Here is a 23,558-nt window from a genome sequence, read left to right on the forward strand (position 1 = left end):
GGCAATTTAACAACCTTTGAAATAGACTGGAAATGCCTCTACAGAAGGGGACCACATAAACAGGAAGGTGTGGATACTATTACCTGGTGGAGAAAGCAGAATCGTTGAAATATGCTTGGTATTTTCTATTTGGGTGGTATCCTGACCAAGGAAACCAGTAAAATACCCTTAGCTGCTCCATAATCAGAAAGAAGTAGAAAAAAGAAAAAGCTGCTAGTTTTAGACGGTCTATCTCTAAAATACCATGGAGGTCTGTGTCAACCTTGATCTGACATCTTTCTCCAGGTTTCCTTGCATATCCCAGTGGGCACACTGCTCTGAGATAATGGAACAAATGTACTAAGAAAAACCATGTGACACAGTGCACTCCTGGAGTCGGCTTTAGCAGGCTCACGATAGTGATCTTGACTCTTCCCCACACTGGAGAAGATGCTAGGCTATTATTTTACATACATACACAAATGAACATCTGTAGTAAAATAAGGAAAACAGATCAGTCTAATTCACGTGTGGCAATTAGTAAGTTTTGCTCACCTAAAGTCAGTTTCTAGCTGATCAAAGACAAAGCAGTCTACTGCAATCCCCTATAGGGCTTGTTGGTCTGAATGAAGAGAAGGTCAGTTGATGTCTCTTTACTAATGAGTATCCTATTTAATTTTCCTTGGTTATTTGCCAAACTCAATGTATTTTAATTTCCCTTTGTTGTAGTAGTTTCTATCCTTCCTTTCAAATCAAGTTAGCATGCTCTGGTACTAAAATAAATACTTTGTAATATCAACTCTGTATAGCTATAGCTAGACAATTACTATATCAACCCTTCCAAAGGAGTAGGGGGGGGGGGGAAGGATGCACATATAAATTGCCCTCAGCAGGTTTGAGGCACACTACCGGTTCTCTGGTTACCTCACTTCTTTTCATTCTTTAGAAACAGCATCGCTGTATGACAAGAGGCTTATTTTTCCTGAATTGCAAAGTAGAACCAAACTGATCAAATAAATCTGTAAGACTATATATTGTTAAAAAAAAAAAAGGAGCCACAATAGATTAGGCATGAATTTAAGTAAAACACCTATTTCTGTCAATCTGTACTTACATTTCAACATGGGTTTTAGAGATGGCAAATACATCTTACGTGTGCCTTGTAGTTCACATAAAAGCATGTACACACACATACACAGTGTATCTTGCAACATAACTACACATACACACTCCATTAAAAAGATACTGACAGATTTATAAAACGTATTGGCCTTGCACTGTTAATCTCAAGAATACATTTTTACTTAATTTATTTTTGCACTGCATGGTAGCTCTGGCCACCGTTAAGGATCTGTCAGCATTTCCATCATAACTCTATTTTCAGAATACTGGAATACAAGTGCCAAAGTACATATTTACAGTTTACAGACAGTGGTGGCTTTGTCTTCCTTTTAAATTGACTTCTTCAATGCATCTTTACAAGGAATATTCGGGGATGGCAGTGCCTACATAATAAAAAGCATCATATAAAACAGAAGAGGTCAAAAGATGTCGACTTGCAGCCCAAGACTAACCTACACCACGGGATTCGACTCCTTCGCGTTCACTGCAGCTGTAGTAGTCTCTACATCATAGTCACAGTTTTAGAGTGACAGTCCAAAGCAAAATTACTCTGATAATATATATGTGTGTGTGTGTGTGTGTGTGTGTGTGTGTATAGGTATATAAATATAGGAGCAGTACACAGCATTAGTACACAGACACTAAAGGTGGAAAGTAATAAGCACACAGCAAATTACTCCGAGCTGATCACTTCCACAGTGAGAAAAATGAACACGAGCCACCAAACACAGACATTGACCATTTCCAACACTGAACATCCAACTCTATTAAATAGGTAGAGCTAAAACATTTAAGAGTAAAGTCTCTCTTAAACAAGTGTTAACTACATTTGTGGGGCTTGAAATGGTAAACATTATGTTATGCAGGCCTAAATTGCCATTTGTTTGCTTTTTAAAGATTAGGTGGGTCTGTAAAAGGTATCAGCAAAAACTGTTTTTGGTGGAAGAAACTTTCTAGTGGAAGAAAACCAATTTTATTGGCTCTTTCCACAAAAGGGTGAACGATTCATTTACAGAGTTTTGCTTAGCAAATTTAAAAAATGTTTAGGACATTCTTACGAGGTCTTTTTTTCCCCCTAAACTCTTGTCTCCTCATCTATACTTTGACACAATATGTAAGCATATATAGACATTTGTTCACATAGAGAGAGGGGCGGGTCATGGCAAAGATACAGAATAACTGCAAACATCTGCTAATATAACTGGTGTATCCTAAGACAGAAGAACTCCCTCTCACACACCTCCTGCTGCAAAACCAGAAGCAAAAGCTAATTTATAAAGGGCGGCTGAAAGCACAAATTCTGTACATACATTTTTCCACCTCAAATCACAGGGGAAAACTTTGAAGACAGTTTATCATACTCTGGCTGGTTCAAACCATATTCACATTTGCCCAATTAACTTTATTTGAAACATATATATATATATATATATACATATATATATATATATATATATATATATATATATATACACACACCAAAGAAATTAAACCCTGCCATTTCCCCTTTGTGCTTAAAAAAACCAAAGTCACTAGGGTACAAGTTAAGAAAATTCTCAACAAGTTTCAAAGGTGAGTATGCATAAATGGGGCAGAACTGAGCAGATGACTTTATGAAAATTCTTAATAACTCTGAGATTTAACAGAGAGGGGATTTATTACTTCTGTATTTAAAAATCACATGATGAAGACCAGCACACTGCTTCAAAAAACAAAAACACTCCAAATCTAGCTAAATATTAGAATTTTGTGGGAAACACATTTTGCTGTCTGGATAATAGGAGGTTGGCAAGTTTTTCCAAAATTTGTTACTAGTTTAGAAACATACATGGTATGCTATTTGGAAGACATGTGATTATCTAATATTCAGGTCTAAAGTATATCACTGTAATAGCTGCCCTTATTTATTTATTTATTTTATTTTCTGGGAGGAAATTTTTTTTTTTTTTTTTTTTAATCTGACCTAGTTTCTTGGTTACTAACTTATGGGAAAAAAAAATCTTTACATTGCCAAATCAAAAATTTTGCCACACAATTTAGTTACAAAAATAAAAATGGCCCAAATTACAAAGAGATATATTAGTTTAACCACATAAATTTCTAATTTAGTGAGAATATGTGAATTAGCAGTCAGAAATATTTCCATATAAGCATTTCCCTCCCCTTTCACCTGTAAAGTTAAGAACAAACTATAACTAAAACCACACAATTCATCAGTCACCTAATGTCCAAAATAACTTGGAAAGTATCATCTCTGTAATTGCACATTGAGAAGTGGACTACAATAACGAATGCTTCAAGTACAGTTCATGCCAATCATCATAAAGAATCATAACATTCTTGAAAGTACACTTGTCCTCTGGGAGGACACTTCAGAGAAGTAATTTACAAGGAGCATGGCTGTATTATAATTTTTTTAAAAGGAAAAAATAATTTCTTTGGATAGAAAGAAACAGTGTAAAAAATGCTCTTTTTAAAATGCAGAAATCACTCCATTATCAATCTGCATTTACATTACTGCCTACTAAAAGAATGGGTCTAGAGAGACCATTTTCTGTACAGACACTAGTTAATCTCTGAATGAAAAGACAGCATCTGGCACAGGAGCAAACGAGGGAGATCCTGGTCTATTAGCACAGAGACTTCCTTAAGGCTGATCCAGGGACAGACCTTTGGATCCAGAAGCATTTCTTCCTTTCTTTTCATTGTGGTTGAGTTCCTAGTAAAGACCTGGAAGATGAGCTGTTCTCACTTTTCATGTCTCCATTTATGGAGAGGATAGAATAATGACACCAAAAAGTACTTTGGTTTTTTTTTTTCTTTTAAAAAATAATTTGCTTTCTTTTGCATGCCACAGGACAGAGTTCTAGTTCCAAAACAAGGGTACAAGAACAAAAATATCCCCCACCCCCCAACCATCTTTACTTTCACCAATACAGGAAATCCTTCTGGAAACATTAGCAAGGGACTAAACAGGTTTCGAACCACTGAATCTACAAGTTAATACACAGTCTGTTATGGCAGAATAACCAAGATTTTTCCCCCAAAGAAAGATTTTAATTTTTCAAATATAAAAGAGTCTAAGAGAATCGTATGTGAACAAACAAAACTCTGATTCCTGGTTTTACAATAAAGATGAATACCAAGCTGGCAGCTGAAGAGAGCTGAACCTCTAATAAATAGATCCAAATTAAGAATTTCTACATTTCTTTAGAAAACAGGATTGGAATTTTTTTTTCAAATGCTGATCCTGTGGAATGCCTTTACTTCCATATTTGCCTAATATTGTAACAGTAAAACAGACACAAGAATGTCGGTGACAGCTCGACAATGCTGCAGTCAGGACGTTTACAGGTACGCTCTTGTATAAGTCCTACAGGTTTATTGACTAAGGCTAGACAGCAAGTCATATGATCCTATTTGGTGCCTTTTCTACCATGGTCCAAGATCATTACATGGATACAGCCAAGGTCTGGCCCCAACTTTCAGAAAAAAGACCACAAAGAAGAAAATCAAAGTGGCTATTTGGTCCCCCCAGTTGAAAATTTGTGTCCTGGAACTGGAAAAACAAAAGGTGGAAAATACAGACTGCAACAAGTTAAAGGACTTGGAAAAAGTTGGTGGAAAGTGGCACGGTATACAAGTAAGGTCACTGGGCTTGGGATGGCAAGGGCGCTGCATTGAAAGAGCATCCACGGGACCAAGTACTCATAATGTCTGGTGGTGTCATTCCCTCAACGACTTTAGAATATCTGTATGCGATAATAAATAGATCAGTTATGTAATAAGGCAGTGTGTTGAGTATGCGTTCGTCCTGTGGAATGAACCACCACGGAGAGAGACATGATACCATACACATTCTTTAAGTTTTCTTGTATTGTGTTTGCTTTGTTTGTTTTCAAGGCTATCCAGGCTAACTCTTCCCGGGGATTTCCTTGGAGAGAAGAGTGGTCCGCTGAGGCTGGTTTGCTTAACCTCTCCTTTATCAAGAGATGATGACTGGCTTTAAAGGAAAATAAAGCTGAAGGTTGTTTGATTTTTATTTTTTCCCTTTTGGTTGCATCATTCTGAGTGTTTTCATATAAACAACAATAACAAAAAAAAATCACAACCAAAAAAAAAAAAAAAAAGCAATAGTTTTTGATGCATCCAGTTGTTGTATCCTCAGGATGTTCCAGATGTTTCCAGGTAACTCTGTAGTTTACGGACTGTAGTTTTGTCCAGCGAGCAAAGATCAAAATCAAATGTTGTGTTTGTGATATGAAAGTGTCCAGTTTCTTCTATAAGGTTCACAATCTGAAGGAGTAAAGAAAAAAAAGTTTGAGAAATAAGTAACAGACATCAAAAGGCCCAGATTAAGAGATGGAGGGGCTCAAACATGGATCCAAGTGATAAACACCCTTATTTATAATGAGAAGGTCCTATAAAATCAAAAGTACCTTACGTAGCCAGTTTTGGTAAGTCAAATAAACATAAAGTCTTCGAAAAATTCTCACAGAAAACAGACTTATTTGTTCTCAATTTTCATCCTTTTAAAATGCTGCTTTCAAGTCAACAAGAGAATATTTTCCTTGGGTGGGTGGTTAGGGAGAAAGAAAATTTCAAGACTTCTATAAAAATTAGTTCCTGATCAATAGACAGTGACTGTGCTTAACAGACATAAACAAACTTCAACCTAGCAATAACAAAACTTCTTTCAAAAAACAACACATGCAAACAAAAAAAAATCATTTTTATTTCTGAGTACATAATTATTGAAAATTTAGACAGTATAGAAACGCACAAAGAAAATAATAGAAACTACGTACAACCCCCTTGATGAACACAGTATTGAGTATGGGCCCCCAGGGACCCCCTATGTCACCAGGACTATTTTGTTCTCTAATCTGGATATTGGTTACACACCCCATGTTCACTTTGTAGCTGTACATGTTCTGCTACTTTTATAAAAAATACATACAAATGTTTATTACTTATAGTTGTGCTCAGCTATTCCCTTGAGTATTCCGGAGAGAAAAATTTTATGTAGAAAAAGAGAGGATGCCAATGTCTCCCCAATTAGAACAAGATACACTACATTTCTGTTTTGGCTCCAACTTATGGAAAAATGACATGTTAAATGGCAGTGGTGGCAGAGGTGGTATTTTCTTGCCAAGGCTTGTAGCAGGACAGTTTTGAAATTTCAATATGAAGAATGATGTTGGGTCTGGACAGTTCTGAAATTTCAATATAAAGAATGATGTTGGGTCTGGGTGTGAGACATTCTTTTCCCATGTACTGTCTTTCTACTCCAATGTTACTAATAATCTTATCAGAAATGGATACTGGGCCTGGGCAGTGGGGTTTTTAACTAGGTGTGTTAATGGTTCAGAAATGGGATGGGAATTAACTTTAGCAATCTTTGAGAGGGAGGAAAATCAGCCTTAGGGCAAGAGAAAGAATATTTGCACAAAGTGAACACTTGGCAAACTTCCACTTCTCATTTGTCTGTATTATTCCCTTTCTATCTCCTGATTCTAAATCTCTTTAGTTCAATAATTTTAAGAATTTTAAATTATTTACCCTATGATTTATTCAATTAATTTTTGGATTATCTGATGCCAATCTGAAAACCAGCAGAATTAAGACTTTTCACCTTCTCTTATTACACTTACTTTTCCTTGAAACATCTGTGAACTATTCCCTATGGCTCAGTGGGTCTTACCAGAAAAAGTGTTCCCCATTCCTGATGCTATTATTTTTTAATCTCAACAGAAGCATATTAGACATATTAAGCCTAAATCTAATTAATTGCAAAACTCCAAACTGAACTGTTATTGTCTTATTCAATCTCTGAAACTATTTTTGGAGATATAATTATGGTTTTAATAATACAACAAGTTATGCCTACTGTGGAACACGACAGTTCCTGCAAACTGATCATCTATTTTCCATTAACCCCTTTACTAACAGGAACCTGACTTTTTGAGAGTAGCAAATATGCTCAGCTAAAATGCTTGCCTCATCAGAATGCTGTGTAGCACTCGGTACTACTATTTATAACGTACTTGTCAGAAACCACTGGCATTTAAAAAAAAATTGTTGAAAATGTTACGGACGATGAACATGTGCCTTTTGCCTTCTGACCTTCTTCCTCTCTTTAATGTAGATGCAATGCCCAGAAGCACAGCAGCCATCTTCCATTCAGGAGGATGAATGCAACATATGAAAGATGGCAGAGCAGAAGAACAGAGTTTTTGTCCTCAGTGGTATCTTTTAAGCCACTAAATTGACTATGGATTACTATCCCTGGGCCTTCTGTTACATGTTGAGGAGGAAAGGAGGAGGGAACCTCATTCGATTAAGCTACTAGATTCAGGGCTCCATTATATTTATCAATAGATCATCTAAAGGGATATGCCCAATTGTGATTAAAATATACCATTCATGGAGGAATTCATCAAAAATTACTGTATCAACACACAAAACAACCAAAATGGACACTGAAGTGTTTATTAACAAATAGTTTTAGAACTCTCACTGATTCCCCACAAATATTTACATATAGAGACATAAACACACAGTTGTGTCCACACATACAAGCCTTTCATAGCAATCATATACTTAATTATACTAAACACTGGCTGAAATAAGAGTACTTTCCTGAGTACATTATCTTTTTTTTTCTTTTACTATATTATGTAGAAACTGTATATCTAGTATGCATTGATAAATTTCAGGATTAAAAAAGTAGTCTCTTCGGAGCTACTATGATTTCAAATATAAACAGAGATAATTACCAAGTAGACCAGAGGTGGACTCCTCTCCCCAACTAGTGGGATAGCAGGTAAGTGACAAGGCATTCAGAACAGGGAGTTCTGGATTTGGCCTATAAAGTTCTTCTGCTCTTTATATGAATGGCACTGGAACATTATAACATCTGAGCCTCAGATTCCTCATAAGTAAAATGGGGACAATGCTATCTCTTCTACTTATCATACAAGGATTTGCAGAGGATTAAATAAGATATGATAAATAATTTCCTTATAAACTATAAATTACTACCTAGATCAGGGCACCATGGTTATGGTCATCATGTAAACTTATTATGTGGGAGATTAAACTAAAGAGCACATGGATTATCAGACCTGGTGCTTTTACCTCTGGCCCTTAACGACTGTTAGCCATTTCATTAGCAATAAAACAAATGAAGCAAGAAAAAAAGTGCAGAACCTAAAACTCAAAAAAAGTCTACCTGATATTTTTCTTTTGTGGCTCTGGGGATTGAACCCAGAGAAGCTCTACTACTGATATCCATTCCCAGCAATTTTTTGGGGGGGAGGTGTTACTAGGGACTGAACTCAGGGGCACTTGGCCACTGCGCCACATCCCCAGCCCTATTTTGTATTTTATTTAGAAACAGGGACTCAATGAGTCGCTTAGCACCTTGCCATTGCTGAGGCTGGCTTTGAACTCATGATTCTCCTGTCTCAACTCCCAAGACACTAAGATTATAGGTGTATGCCACCGTACCTGGCAATTCCCAACCTATTTTATTTTTGAGACAGGATCTCACTAAGTTGCCCAGGCTGGCTTTGAGCTTGCAATCGTCCTGCCTCAGCCTCACCTAGGATTGTAGGTGTGTGCAAATGTGCCAGTTTGAATTTATTATTATTAACAATATTTTTTAATAATCATAACAAAAGTTTTCAGGGAGAAGGGAAGAAAAGAGATGAAGCCAAATAGTTGAAATGATGGGCTAAAACTGCAATGTACTGGGTAACGGAAGCATAGCCCTACACATTATCCTAAAATAACAGGGAACTTACCCTTTTAAGAAAATAGTTTTTTATGACTTAATATAGTGGTTCACTAATTATTGAACAATAAACAGAAAACTGGGCAATAAAAATTCCTTCTAGAAAAAAAGCCTCTTAATTTTAAAGCAAATAAACACTTCGGCCCACTAGGAAATAAAGCCCGGTCATCTCACGTGCACTGTAACATCTTTAGGTTTCCAGGGCTTCCCACCCAGCCTCCCACTTTCTCTACCACTAGCATGCCCCACCCTGCCTGCAGCCACACATACGCAAAGATAGAAAGGGAATCTGATAAATCTAACTAAATGAGCCCTGCAACTTTAATGGGAGTCTATAAGAATACATCAGGGCAGATGCAGAGACAGTCTTAAGGCAGTAGTAGTGGGAGCAGTTGGGTAGTTCGGGACTATTTGCCAAAGGGAACAGCATTAATGATTTAAGTTATTAGAGCATGTACCCATGTCCTCAATTAAGTAAAGACTCTATAAAGAAAAATAAGTGCACATTCCTTTCCAGGAATCCCGATAGCTCAAACATCAGAAACACCACGTTAATGTGCTTTATTCCAATGACACAGGCCGCAAAGCCTGAAAACACGCCGCTAGTCTCCAAAGGACTCCACTCTTTTTGTAGGAATATAGTTTCTGGGATGTAATGTGGGTTTACCTTGCTGTCATTATGCTGCATCAAAATGCAATCATAATTCCCATCTAGAAGAATAATAGAAGATAGAGTAACTGCAGATAAAAGCATTCAAGGGAACAGGGTACATATGGGTAATGAAAAGGTAGTGTGTAAACTGCTTAACTCATTCTTCAGATGATGGCTGTTGTGAAAACATTTGTGATGGATGATTTCCTGCCACATCAGACTTTTAAGGGGGTATCACAGAGGCTGTTGGTTGTTGTTTCAAGCAGGGTACTATCTACTTGTTAAGTCTATGACTCCCTCTCCTAACTCTGGTTTTTTAATTATAAAAAGCTACATGCATTCATTTACACACGACCTTAGCCAGGAGGCGGAGAAGTGATAGATGCCTTATTTTTGGTTGACTTATATTTTCAAATGCCAGGGCTCTTCCCATCCAAAGTCGCTTCTTCTAGGAGGGGGAAAGTCTTGAACAAGCTTTGCTTTAACTGATTCTACCTCAAGTGGAGCCAGTGCTCTGGTAAAATATCCTCTACTCCAGACAGGGAAGCCCTGTCTTCCACATGAAAATGTGTGCCTCCTTTGGGCTACAATGCAGGCTATCAGACTCCAATCTACAAAGGATACCAATATGACAGGTAATTTCCCAGGATGGAGGAAATCATTTGCAGCAGAACACTTCTTAGGGAGGGTTCTCTGTGTTGTTAGGAGGAATACTCTAATACACCACTCATTCCTCAATCCCTGAAGGTGATTCTAAAAGAATGATAGCTGGTATCTAAATTGATATACTCTGCTCTAAGGAAGTTCTGGGTTTTCTCAGATTTTTTTTTTTCTTTCAGGCAAGGATACAAATCAAGCTTGTAGCTGAACTGCTAGGGGGGTTAAATATTTTTCACTTCAGTCTACAAATAAATGTGGAACACATGGTTTAAAGAAAAATCAAATTATTAATCAGTCCTAGGTACTCTCTCCTTCTCTTTGTGTCTGCTCTACTGTATATTTACACTATAAAAAAGTGGCTTAGGCACATAGCCTCCCTTGAGCCAATGCTTTCTGTTCATTAAACTAAATACTGAGTGCCAGGATAGCATGTCCCCAGCGTAAAACATGCTATTAACCCCTTTTTTGAGCCAAATAAAATTGTCAGAGCAGATTTTTTTGATAGAGATGCACTGAACAGGAAAGAACCCAGGATATCATTCTGGGCCCACCAGAAATTCTGCCGCAGGTGTTCAAGTCTGCATGGAGGAGAACACAGAGACTTTGTAGAATGCATTCCACGAGATGAGCAGCCCTCAAGGTGGAGAATAACATTAGTCCTCAATAGTGCTATGTTTTACAATAGGAATTAATTAAGCAGTAAACCGTGACAGGACATGCATCATGGTATCATAATCACAAGCCTCAGCTGCATTACAAGGCAAAAGGCCAAAGACTGAGAGCTTTCAACCAGCCTGGGAATGCAATTAGGGTGAGAGGCTGTGTGCCCTGGGGTGCCTTTTTTGCCAGGTTAAAAATTCATAGATATTACTTTCTCCCAGCAGAATACTAAAATAATCCACTTGGATGGAATTCTACTAAGCTTCCTTCCCTCACAATTCTCTCAAAGGTCAAAATAAAGGACAACATTAAATTAGGAATGCCAATGACACCACAAGGTAAGACCCTGCCCAGTGGCATACTGTCCCTGATTCGTTATCTGTGCTTTCTCTGTGAACGTGCCCCCACCCAACTCAAACATCTGTCTCTCTTTCCTGTGAGACTCACAATTTAGGCCTAGCTTGGGCATTAATAGCTTTCTTGGGCAATTCTTCCACAGTGGTTCAGAGTTAGTATCTGGGAAGGGATGGGAAGATCAGCTAATAGATTTACTGTCAGCATTAGTCAATTAACCCCAAATAATTGGTAAATGGCAGGCAATACAATTTTCCCTTCTATAGGAGAAAGTTGAAGAAAAACACACTTGGTCCTCTGTATTTGTGGGTTCTGCATCCTCAGAATGAACATAAATTGAAAATATTTTGGGGGGGAAAAACTGTGCTGAACATATATAGATTTTTTTTTGTGTGTGTTTTATTCTCTAAACAATACAGTATAGCAGTGATGACCAAAGCATTTACATTGTTTTAGGTATTACGAGTAACCTAGAGATGATTTAAAGAATGGAGGATGTGCACAGGTTATATGCAAATACTATGCCATCTTAGACGAGAGAGTTGAGCATCACAGAATTTAGTATCCAATGGGGACCTGAAACCTGTGCTCTGTGGATACCAAGGGAGAATGTACTTGCAAAGTACTGACTTAGGTTAAGCTACTCAAATCCTGATCCCCCTGACCCCCATACTCACTTCAGAGAAAAATGCAAGACATGTAACTTATCCACAAATAAGAATCTAGGTCTGTAGACAAAGTCTTTTGTTCAAATCTAAAACTTTAGAAGGGTTAAAAGTTTATCAGACCAGTCAGGAAACTTGGCGAGTTTGAGAGTGTGTATTTATAGATTTAAGCAAAAATGTACACAGAATATAAATGTGACCATCAACCATTAAACATTTACAAAATAATTCACACACAGCTGGGGCAGATTAAGTACTAATTTCCAGTCATTTGAAAGTAGTAAAAAAGAAAAAAAAATTGAAGTGAAACAATTTGCAAACTCGCCCTGGAATTTGGACGCACAGACTTTTTAGGTGTTAAAAGAAAAAGCATTTTATCAATAGCCACTGTTAATACAATAAAGGCATGTACTCTAACTGTACAAAAACTAAAACCCACTTTTCTTATCTTCTCAAAACATCACATTGTATTAATAGAAGTTTCCTCACCCTACAAGCATTTCACAGTTGAGTTCATAATAATAGAATGTACGCTTAACAAGATAAGGGAAATGAAGAAAATATTTATTTTCCTTAGAACGGCACTGGAAAAAGGTTACTAAATTCAATCACAAATGTTTATAACACTTGACTCAAAATTCTTATCACTGTTTTCCCATGAAACCAGAAGCCTGGTCCCAGTGGCTCCTACATTCCTACTGTCCCCTCCCTTACCCCATATTACAACATTAGCCACTGACTACACTGGGGAAGGAAAGAATCACCATGGAGCTAGAAGCCGACTTCTAGGTGGCCTCAAAAATCAGAACCCTCACCAAATACTTCAGCAGGTGCCATGGCCCCATTCCAATCACAAGATGCTGCTGTGGCTCCAAGTGCTACCTCACATGCCCAGGATAAAGCAGAGCCTGGGGTCTCCCAGAACAGTTGTGCTGAGAGGCATCTCTCACCTGTTGCAGAATGTGTCTTTCCCTCAGCGTCATCAACCTTCTGTGAAGTTCCACCAGCTCGTCCAGGTAAGCCTGGAAGAGAAGGGCACCCCAAGAACAAGCACTTTAGGAAGCAGTTGAAAAATAAGAAAGCACTCACAGGCGAAGTTGGATGCTCCTCATCCTACCATTCTGCACAAACCACTTGAACTCTGGGTCCAAAGGCCTTTGCTGACCAGGTCTGTCCTGGTTCCTGGTTGACCTTCACCTTTACCAAGCTTGCATTACAATGGGGGAGTAAGGAACTCTCTCACCTATTTACTCTCAACAAAAGTCCTGTGGGCAGACTCACCTTACTCCAATAAATAAATATTACTCAAATAAATCCTTGTATATACAAGGATTGGGGGAAATTCAATGCTAAATTGTGGGTTTTAACATGTTATCACAGGCTTTCATTTTTATCCTTTCATTTTTTTTATTCTTTAATCTCAGAAAAAAAAAAAAGCTTAACTTTGAAGATGGGAGTATCAGTGCACATTACCAGGTAGGTTACAGCAAACTCTTAAAAAAAAAAAAAAAAGACTCCCAATTGTACCAAACATTTCAGATAAACAATGACAGCAAATGACCAAAGAACAAAATAATATCAATAATATCTTATAAAAAAACAGATCACTATCCCAATTACCATCTGGTTTATGAAGAGCTCCCCTAGAAGTGCAGAGGGGTACTTTTCTTTCCATATGTTCAAACTCACAAGTCTTTATTAGTGTGACTGCATGGGTACCCCCAGAATCATTTTCAGTAAGGGCAAAGGAAAGATTTACAAAGCATTAGAGAGGTCTTCCTGCCCCTGCAAACACATTAGGGACCTGCCTTTTCCAGGGGACTTAAGCACTACCAAGTCTTACAGTCAGATTTCAGAGGCAAGATGCACACAAACACCCTGCAGTGGGATCAGAGGTCTTGCTCACTTACATCTCACAATCTTACCTCCCAATTCAATGTGTTCAAAATCCCTGGGAAATGTAGGCCTATGTCAAATGGTAGCATATGGTCAAGCTTAATAATGAAGACATGAGCAAGGCATGGAAAATAAACTACAAAGCACAGGGATGAAACACTGGAAATCTTGGGCATTTCTGATGAAGAAAATGGAGGGACAGCTAGCAAGTATGATCAAGGGAAACCAGAAGACAAGAAGGCCACAGCACTCACACCAATGGGCTGGAAACCTACCTTGTCACATTCACCATTCTTTATTTGCTTATCCGATTTGCTTTGCTTTATTGGACTCTTCACTTCAAGAATCTAGGGAATCAAAGAGAACATTGTGTTAAATTTTATTTCAAGCACCTGCTAGCTAACCTCCCACATAAACAAAGGTACTCACTCCATGAAATACCAGACAATAACATTGTTTACCAAATGGCATTTCCCCGCTATAGTTTTCCTTCTATTCTAATCTTACTTTTGCTTGGAAAATAAATTACTTGTCTCTGAAATGCTGAGTCAGAGCAACAGAACTTTAAAAAAAAGTTGATGATAAGGAAATTGATCTAAGCTTCCAAAGCTGCTTCTCTTTTGTGACAACACTCTCACACATATGTACAGCAGCTGAGTTATTCTGAGATTACAGTCCCCTCTGGCAAGAATTTTTTCCTCTTCATTCTGCTGTTTCAGCATGACTACCAGTGTTCAGTAGGCTACGAATGATAAAAACAAACCCTCAGATGCCCTCTACAGTACCTGCCTTTCAGAGTCTCAAATAACTCGTATTCACTAAGCTGACACTGAAACTTCCTTTAGGAAGGAAGGTGGCCATCAGGTATACCCATGCTCCAGTCCGGGATCCTGCAACTCCAGAAACAGACAGGACCGTCTTCTGTGCTTCAAGAGATGGTGTGATAACACATGGTAAGATGCCAGGCACCTTTCCTTTGATCTGGACCCACTGCAGCTTAGGGTCTTAACAGTAGTCCTGTGTGCTGTTCAGAAGCTTGGAAATGTAGGCCCACGTCAAATGGTAGCATATGGTCAAGCTAGGGAGTTATATTTCTAACTAATAAAAAGGAGATGACTATTATTTAATAAATGTAGCTGATTTATTAGGGTCTTCAAAATTCTGAGGGAAACAAGTTTTAAATGGCACTGGCTTGAAAAGGCCGAGCACCCTTAAAATGTATAAATGGCAAGAAATGTGTACAGACATAAGAAGCAAAGCAATTTGTCTTTTTCACTGTAACCTTATTTCCAAGTGAGTTGTTATAACCAGAAACTAATATTAAGGAGGAAATGCCAAGTAAAGGACTTCCTTTAACAAGTTTCATATTCCTTCCACTCTTCCCTCGACTATCCCCTGCCCTACCTCAGGCATGGCTTTGTTCTCAGTGTGCCATATTCCATAGCACAAAGAAAAAAATCTAAGAACCAAACTACTCTATATTTGCACTGTCAAAAACAGGAGACTGGGCTCAGAAGAACCAAGTTCAGGCCCCAGCCTTATCATTTTTTGGCCCCAAAAGATGTAATGAGGAAGTGGAATGAGATAACACTCAGGTTCCCATTCAGGTTTAAAATTTTATACTACTAATAAGCATTTTACTTGTCAAAGCTAGGACCACAACCTTCTGGGAAAGACCAAATAGTCCTAAATGGGATTATTTCTCTTTGAATTGAAAATAAAGCATGGGTCAAGAAGTATGCTACCAGTAGTCTCTCCTGAGATTCACACTTCCTTCTTCATTTTTAAAACTGAGATAACCAAATGACCAATCTGACTAGGACAACTGACAATATAATACTTTTGGCAACAAAAGGAAATTACTGAGTAGCAGCTGCAAGGCAATCATTTTTGTGAAGTGCTCCCTGTGAAGGAAACCAAACACTCCACAGCATTCAGAATTTCCTCCTCTCTGTTGGAAATGAGACCTCCAGGGGAAAATCAGCATCAAGACCTAGGAGTAAGTAGGTCAGTAGATGGCAGTCCTAGCCAACTCAGACACCAGGCTGGGCCTTGCTGAGACAATCCTGGGAGATTTCAGGCAAGAGAAAAAAAAAAAAAGCTCCACTTTGCCTAGTGCACTGGAGAACAGAATTTCCTTCCCATCACATCCCGCTCCTCCCATGGTCCCATCCCCCATTTGGTGCACTCTGGGTGTTGAAGTGCTGTGGACGCTATTTTTGCAATGGAACTCTGCTAACTAGGTTTAGAGGGTCCTGCCACATTCTCTTCAAAGCAGAAAACAGAACATTTGGGAGCTTAAGTCCCACCCCACGCATTCCGTAAGTGCTACAGCACAGAAGGCTAAAATACATTGAAATCCTAGTTTCTTTCTTCTGGAGGCTGCAGTGGCAGGAACAAAAGCTCCGGGTGTCAGTGACCCGCCTCAAGTTACTGAGTGGCTGCCCAGAGAGGGCTCAGTTAATCTTCCTTCTTTGATCTCTCCCTGCTCCAAAATAAACAGCTTTGTCAAAACCTCATTCTGAGAGAGTTGAGCCATGCTGAAGACAATTGTTTTATTTATGATCATTTCTTATCTTTAGGGAAACGACTCCAGAATATAAAAGCACAACACCTTGTCTTCCAGAGGCTTATTTCAAACCAGTTTAACTGGATAGACTCTCTTTAATTTCATTCAGCATGCCTGGCAGGCTGAAAGGTGATTTATGATATTCTGAGTATTAGCTCAGGTCCAATGGATCACTTCCTTCCTTCAAGTCCCCTCACCTCTTCCCTTCCTGCCACACTCTGAACTAAAAAAAGATATGGTATTTTGTTTTCATTTGAAATTCACACAAGGGAGGTTTGGGGTGGGAAAAAGTCATCTCTATTTAAAATGGTACAATACTCGTTATTATTCCCTATTAAACTGTACTAAAGAAAACACAGCCACCCAGACTGCTGAAATAAACCAAGGGTAGATATAATAATCTCAGAAAAGAGCCTAATTGTGATTAGTAGTATTTCTGTCCTTACTCTGAGGATATGGCTTGAGAATCAAATTTTCAAGGTGATATTTTTCTGTATCCCTTCCCTTAGAATGACAACTCAATTATTCAGAGGATGGATTCTCTACTGATAGGAGTTACATTAAACATGAAAAAAATCTAACAATATCCAGCTAATCACTTGCTTTGTTAACTTGGGGCTCCCACCTTTTTTCGGGGGGGGGGGGGAGTTAGTCTGATAGTGTTAGAATCAATTAGCACGTTTCCTCTTTCTGAGTCCCTGGAAGATTTGAGAAAAGACAATAGGCAATTCAGCTTTGCCACTGCTTTATGGAAATTTGCAAGTACCGTGCAAACTCATTATTAACTGCAGGTAAAGAGCAGCCAAAAGGCAAAAAAGAAGGAAACCCAGAGTCTTCCCATTTCAGAATTAGGTTTCCCCAGTAAGTTCTCATCCTTTCTATTTGATGTGCAATTTCAGACACCACTTTGCACTTATATGTTCACACTCTCTCTCACATACCTTTAAATATAAGACAAAAACATTCCAGACTGTAATTTAAGTGACTTTTAGGCATTCTGAAGTTTTTACTATCTCTATCAGTACAGAGAACTTAGAAATACAATAATTTTTTTAAATTCCATAAATACTGAGTTAAAAGGATGGCATCACACCTGAACTAGGACAGGTGATTTAAGGGGGTTAAGAAACTGGTCTGGACACAGTTTTAAAAATCTTTTCTGGCTCTCTCAGCTCCAAGACATAGGCCCACAGAGGTAATACTTCTGTGGTACATGTATTTCCTTCCCCAACTAGCTGAAAGTGAAGGCACACAAGCTTTCTTATGATGTTACAGGCACATGGAGAAAGTGACATTAACTGAGCACTGCTGGCAGATTGATGATTTGCATGTGTGAAGCTACATTTGTGGACTAATGCCATGGAACCAGTGGAATGCTACTTAATTGGATAAAGTAATTTTTACTCAGATTTGTCCAGATAGATGATACTGTTCATTTTTGGCTTTGTTTTGCTAGACAGGTGAAAGAGGAAAATAGTTCGATAAAGAATCCACATCTTTCCCTAAAGCTAGTGTCAGCTCAAGACTGCACATTCAGGAGGGGTTTGAAGGGCAAGACAAGAGCTTGTAGGAGCTACACTCACTCAGCAAGGCCTGTCTTCATGATGACAGGGAGGGTTGCTGAAGGAGACTGATGAGGGTCCAAAGCACACCCTTGTGCCCTTCACCAAGAGCATCCTAGTTCTCATACACTGTCCACTGGAAGCAGAAATCAAGTCTAACTAGGTTTAAATCAGATATAAAATATAATTAAGGTCCAAATTCTTCTCTTTGACTAGTTCTTCCTGAACTAAAAGTTTGTAGAAGGATCTCCAATTATCTAGTTAACCAGCACCATGTTCCCCCCAACATCATGACTGGCCACATTTATGTCCCTTCTCTTTTTACTTTCTCCATTTAAAATACTTGACTGGTGGTGGGGGGCAGCCACGTGAGAGATGAGAGAGAGCCAGGCCCTGGGCATGGCTCAGACTCGAGATGAGAAGAGCCGGACAGCAGAATGTGGAATACAATGATGAGGTTGAGCTTTCACTGTGGAGGGCACAAAGAAACTGCAGCTGACCATTACAGGTTAGCAGGTGTGGCAAAGAGCACTGGTGACCTTCCTACCTCACAATGAAAGATTTAAGTTCAGATGAACTTTATAAATGAATATAAAATTCTAAGAGCTCTTTGCCTGCACTTCACACAAAATGGAAAAAGAAAATGTCTTCATCGATAAAATAGCATTTTCCAACCAAAACAAAGATCACAGAATCAAGGGCAAGACCATTTGGAACGGAGGATACCTATGAAACTACACTTGTGGGAAAATACAGTTCTTTAATTTTCAAGTTAATATTCGTTTGGTAACTTGAATTAAGCAATTATTGTAGAGGTCACAGGAAATCTGCCTAAACAAAAAGATAAGAATAGCTTATAGTAACGAATATCAACTCAATGCACAATGAGGCTTTTTACAATATTCATGATACCTGAAAACAATTTATTTTAGTAAGTAATGAAAATGTTCCTATCTTATTCATTACAGCCTTCAAAGTTCTGCTTAGAATATATTCTGAGCTGTCAAATTAATAAGGTTTCCTTAAGCTCAATTCATAACAATGATAATGACCACAATTTTCTCTGTGTTTAATTATTCCTCACAATCTCAAGTGATGATAATCTTCTCTTGGATAAGAAACCTAAGACAGAATACCTATAATAATAAACATCTCCCATCAGCTACAGAATGCCAAGGAGGAACTGTGCATCCTTCCAATAACTACGAGGTAGGAGTTAACATCATTCATAGATGAAGGAATTGAGAGTCAGAAAAATTAATTTCCCACCAGCAAGTTACTGGTGGCAAAGCAAAGAACCTGCCTTTTCACTAGTCCCAAATGCCATATTCTTTCTAATTAAGCCACCTACTTACTGCTGAGAGGAATAATATATAGAAATGAGGAGTGGCTGGGCAACAACATGGGTTATCATCTCTTCTTCACCTACTTTATGAACCCATCCCCCATACCCAACTTCTCATGACATCATAAGTCCCTGTGCCCTGTGTTTATTCCTCAGCTTGGGGATTCCCATCTATTTGCCATTAAAAGAGACATTGTTTAAGCTTAAGAGGTAAAAAATCGTGTGCACTAGGTAGAAGTGATCACATCTAGTTCCACAGAGTCTTGTAAAGTGTGAACCCCACAACTTACCTGGTTGTTGTTGGTTTTTAATAATGGCGGTGGAGGTTCATGATGTAGGGGTGAAGAAGCAGAGCTGCTTTCACTATCACTGCCATCACTTAAGCTAACTCTGAAAAGGAACACAGAAAAATCACAGGCATGACTACAAACAGGTGGTTCTTGAAATACCTGTGCAAACTGTGATGAAAGGCGAGGAATCCAGACACTGACTGTGGGAAAGTTCATTCTGACTCAGAACCACTAACATGGATTGGCACATACTTCATATCTGGAACCATGGAAAATGCTTCACCTGCTAGTTCTCTTTTTTCATAGGCGAATAAAACTGGGCCTTAAACTGCATCACTCAGCGAGGATCACAGAGGTAAAAGTGGCAGCTCTAGGACTCAAACCCAAGCAGTGTGACCCAAAGCTAGTGCTCAGCCACTCTGTTGTACTGATAAATGAAATCTGTTGTGCCAACCTCACCACCAGTCATTCCCACTGTGCCACGATTCAAGGATAACTCTAATTCTGATTGCTAAAACACTGGAAAAACAGTCCATCTACACAAAGAAATGGTGTGCTTGGGATACTGCTTTAGGAAAATAAGATGGTATCTTTCAACAACTAAAGACAATAAAAATACCACCTCCTCCCTGGTTTTTTTCTTTTCAGCATAAAATGGAATTATCTTCTAACCAGAGAAGAGAGAGTTCTTTATTCTACTCTGCTGAATGTGTGCCCTCCTTCTGAAGCGTCCTTCAGTGTTTGCTCCCTCTCTCTGGTTATACAGTAACCTAATATAATATTCTTTTCAGAAACAGAAAATGCTTTAGAAATCAGGTTAGTTTTTCTTCCCCTCTGAATAGGCAATCACATTCTAGCCCTATTATATATTCAGATAGACAGGATACATGATAGGAAATGAAAAGGATACACTGGGACATCCTTTTAGCAAAAAACTGATGGAACTTGTTTTTCTTAACTAAATTACATTAATGAAGTGTTCAGCTGAAGCCTGCTTTAAAATGCTTCTCGACTGAAGTGGAGGCTGAGTATTTAAACTGATTAAACAGTTGAGACTTCACAAGTGCAGCGCAGATCAAATGTTACCCTGGCACTGCCATGCTAAGAGTACATGTCAGGTGGGGAAAAGAAACTGTCCCCAACAATGTGTATCTACATCAGACAACTCACAGATGTGTGATCTGACTTGTAATAACTCAGGGGATGGGGCAGAAAGTGTGTGGACAGCAGCTAATCACAGAATATCCTGATCTTCTAAATAACTTGGAAATTGCCTAAATAGGTCAGATTTTTTTTCTTTTCTTTTCTTTTCTTTCTTTCTTTCTCTTTTTTTTTTTTTTTTTTCCTTAAATCAGCTAAACTGGAGAACAGCCAGTGGTCAGGATCTTGGTTGGTCTAAGTAAGTTTCTTAATTCTAAGTATCAGCCCACTTTTAGGTCTTTTTGCTGTTCCTGTTTCTTCTTGCCAAATGGAAAGTTTCTAGAGGGAATTATTTTAAAAAGCCAAGGCCATAAAGGTCCAGGTGAATTAGGTAGGGTTCAGGTGAATTTGGGAGAAAAGGTAAAGAAACAGTGTTTAGTATGGCCAAAAGGTACAGTCATTGAGAGATCTGACAGGGGCATATCCCCTACAGAGGCTCTTTCCAAAGAATACTGAAGAATCAGTAGTTAGGGAGCATACAGTGTGTCCAGTTGGAGTTGATACTACATCCTTTCTAGGAATTTTAGTGCCATCTACATGGTCATGGATAATAGGGACAGACTTAATACAATATATCATAAATGTAATTGGATTTTTAATTCAAGTAGATTGATATGTTTTTCTACTCAAAACACATTAAAGTAAGCACGCCTATTTGTTTTCCTCATGATAAAGAAATGAAATCCTCAAGGCAATTTCAAGTTGACTATTAATTATAAGTGACATGAATTACCATCTTATAATGTGGAATTATGCCTCACAGCATTAAAGCTACTTAAGGAACCTAATTGTCAGCACACTTAAAAGGAATTTATTTTCTGGAAAACACACACAGGTGATCCTAGTTTTAATTAGGTCACACACATCATTCACTGCAGCCAATTATGTATTTCTAGCTACAAACAGCAAACACATTTCTTCACCTTCTGAGACTACTGCCAGCAACAGATCTATACACATGAAAATGGACTATTTCAGCAGTCAGTCCTGCCACATGGCACATACTTTCAAATATTCAGAACTTCTAATGTGACTTTTTCCTATCAAGTTTTTAGAGGAAAAACTCTCTTCTTCCTGAGAAAAAGGAAAAACAGTTCCCCTTAAAGGTGAGTGTAAGCATGCCGACATGCCCCAACTTCAAATAAATGTGACCACTTGCTGCTATTATTTATGGTGTTTCACACCTGTGCTCTGATGATACCAGTAAGCCCAGTGAAAAGGTGTGACTCCATCACAGAGAACCTCTCTCCCTCCAAGACACTCACCTGCGACTTCGGCTGCCTCCTCTATTTACAGGTCTTTCCATTTCTGAGTCGTTGTCATTATCTTCTGCCTCATCCGATTCCTCCTCATTGTCATCAGAATGCAGATCTTTCATTATAGACCTTAAAGGACCTGAGTAATGATAGTGAACCACGGCAAATCAAATATGATTTCAAACAAGCTTTGCCCTATTTGAACAAGGGAATGCTTTCCAGCACTGAATGCCAGTTAAAGGTAATTATTATCCTATACAGTCATAACATTTGTAACAAAAATTTGGTTCAGTTTCTGGAATGCAAGCTCTACCTAAACATAATAGATTTTTTTTTCTGTTTTCATAATAGATTCCCCAAACTGTTCATTAAAGAATCTCTATTTTTTAGACTTTTTTTCAGTTTTTCTCTTTCCTAAGAAAAATTACACCTAAAAAGAAACAGATCTATTAGTAAATTGGATGTTTTGTTAGGTTAATCCATGTATTGAAAAGTTGAGATTAATAAATCACTGTGGTTCTAACTTGTTCTTGGCAATGCAGTCTTTGTGTGGTAGTTTTTGATCTATTAAGGTTTAGCTGTTCCTTTTATTTCAAGGTCAATTTCAGGTCAAGCAAGCATTTCAGTCAAGTTCAGATTATAAAGTATTTCAATTCCATGGTGTAATGTCCTATCTCTGATCTTCATATTGATCTTGGACAGAAGGTCTTGTTGCAACAATTTTATACAGCCAATTTTTATTTTACTTTTTAAGAAATTCCTGGCAAAATACCAGCATGCATTAACATAAATAAGGCCATGTAATAAATCAAGTGCCCAGAAAATTCAAGACAGTATCCAGTATTAGATGGGAGGGAAAAAAAAACATGAAGCCATAACTAATTTTATTCTAGGGTTGAATAGAAATGTGTTCGTTCTCGCGCACACATACACACTCACATTCTCCCCACCCCTATTCATCACCCCCCTCATGCATATAGCTTTTACTATATGCTAAGTGTGATGAAAAACAAGACATGTCTTTTAAATTTTAACAGAAGAGATTGTAAAGACAATCAAGAAGGTGGCAGAAGCACTTCCATTTTGGATCAGGCAATTCATAAAGTCTAATTTATGATACATATATCTAAATTATCAGTTATTCAGTTCTAAAATAAGTATTCACTTCCTGAAATTGCACATTCTAAAACCCCAAACTTTCTCTGCTTTCATTGTGGGCTTATTTCTTTTGGAAGTCAATGGAACAAGATCCCTGAATAGCCAAAACTATCTTTTATTTTTTTTTTTCTGGAAGCTTAGCCTTAGTCCAAATACACACAACAGTTTAATCCCTTTCAAAACATACAAGGTCATTAGGAATTCAGTTGTGATTGATGAAAAAGATGATGTTTAATAAAAGAGTAAAAACCAAACTATTCTTTGATACTAACTCATCTTCTATGTAAAAAATAAAGGGGGAGGCCTCATTTGAAGATTTTGCACATATACCGAAAAAAAAATTAGTTGTATGTTCTAGTTTAATTTTTTTATTCAGGGTTTGGGTTAACAGT

The 23,558-nt window shown here is 38.0% G+C and overlaps 1 protein-coding gene across 2 annotated transcripts in view; it reads right to left on the minus strand.

Annotated features, from left to right (window-relative positions):
• Positions 1-2,579: 2,579 nt before the first annotated feature.
• Positions 2,580-23,558, minus strand: part of Mllt3 (MLLT3 super elongation complex subunit) — a 261,484-nt gene continuing 240,505 nt past the window's right edge. For both annotated transcript variants that reach the window (XM_026397584.2, XM_026397585.2), the window contains 5 exons: positions 22,018-22,147; positions 19,553-19,652; positions 14,062-14,133; positions 12,841-12,912; positions 2,580-5,397 (listed from right to left, as the gene is read on the minus strand). In XM_026397584.2, the coding sequence (XP_026253369.1) occupies positions 5,266-5,397; positions 12,841-12,912; positions 14,062-14,133; positions 19,553-19,652; positions 22,018-22,147 (506 nt within the window). In that variant the 3' untranslated portion in view covers positions 2,580-5,265. The remainder of the gene's footprint in view (positions 5,398-12,840; positions 12,913-14,061; positions 14,134-19,552; positions 19,653-22,017; positions 22,148-23,558) is intronic.

Source organism: Urocitellus parryii, chromosome 4 (assembly GCF_045843805.1).
Source record: "Urocitellus parryii isolate mUroPar1 chromosome 4, mUroPar1.hap1, whole genome shotgun sequence".
Classification (NCBI taxonomy): Eukaryota; Metazoa; Chordata; class Mammalia; order Rodentia; family Sciuridae; genus Urocitellus; species Urocitellus parryii.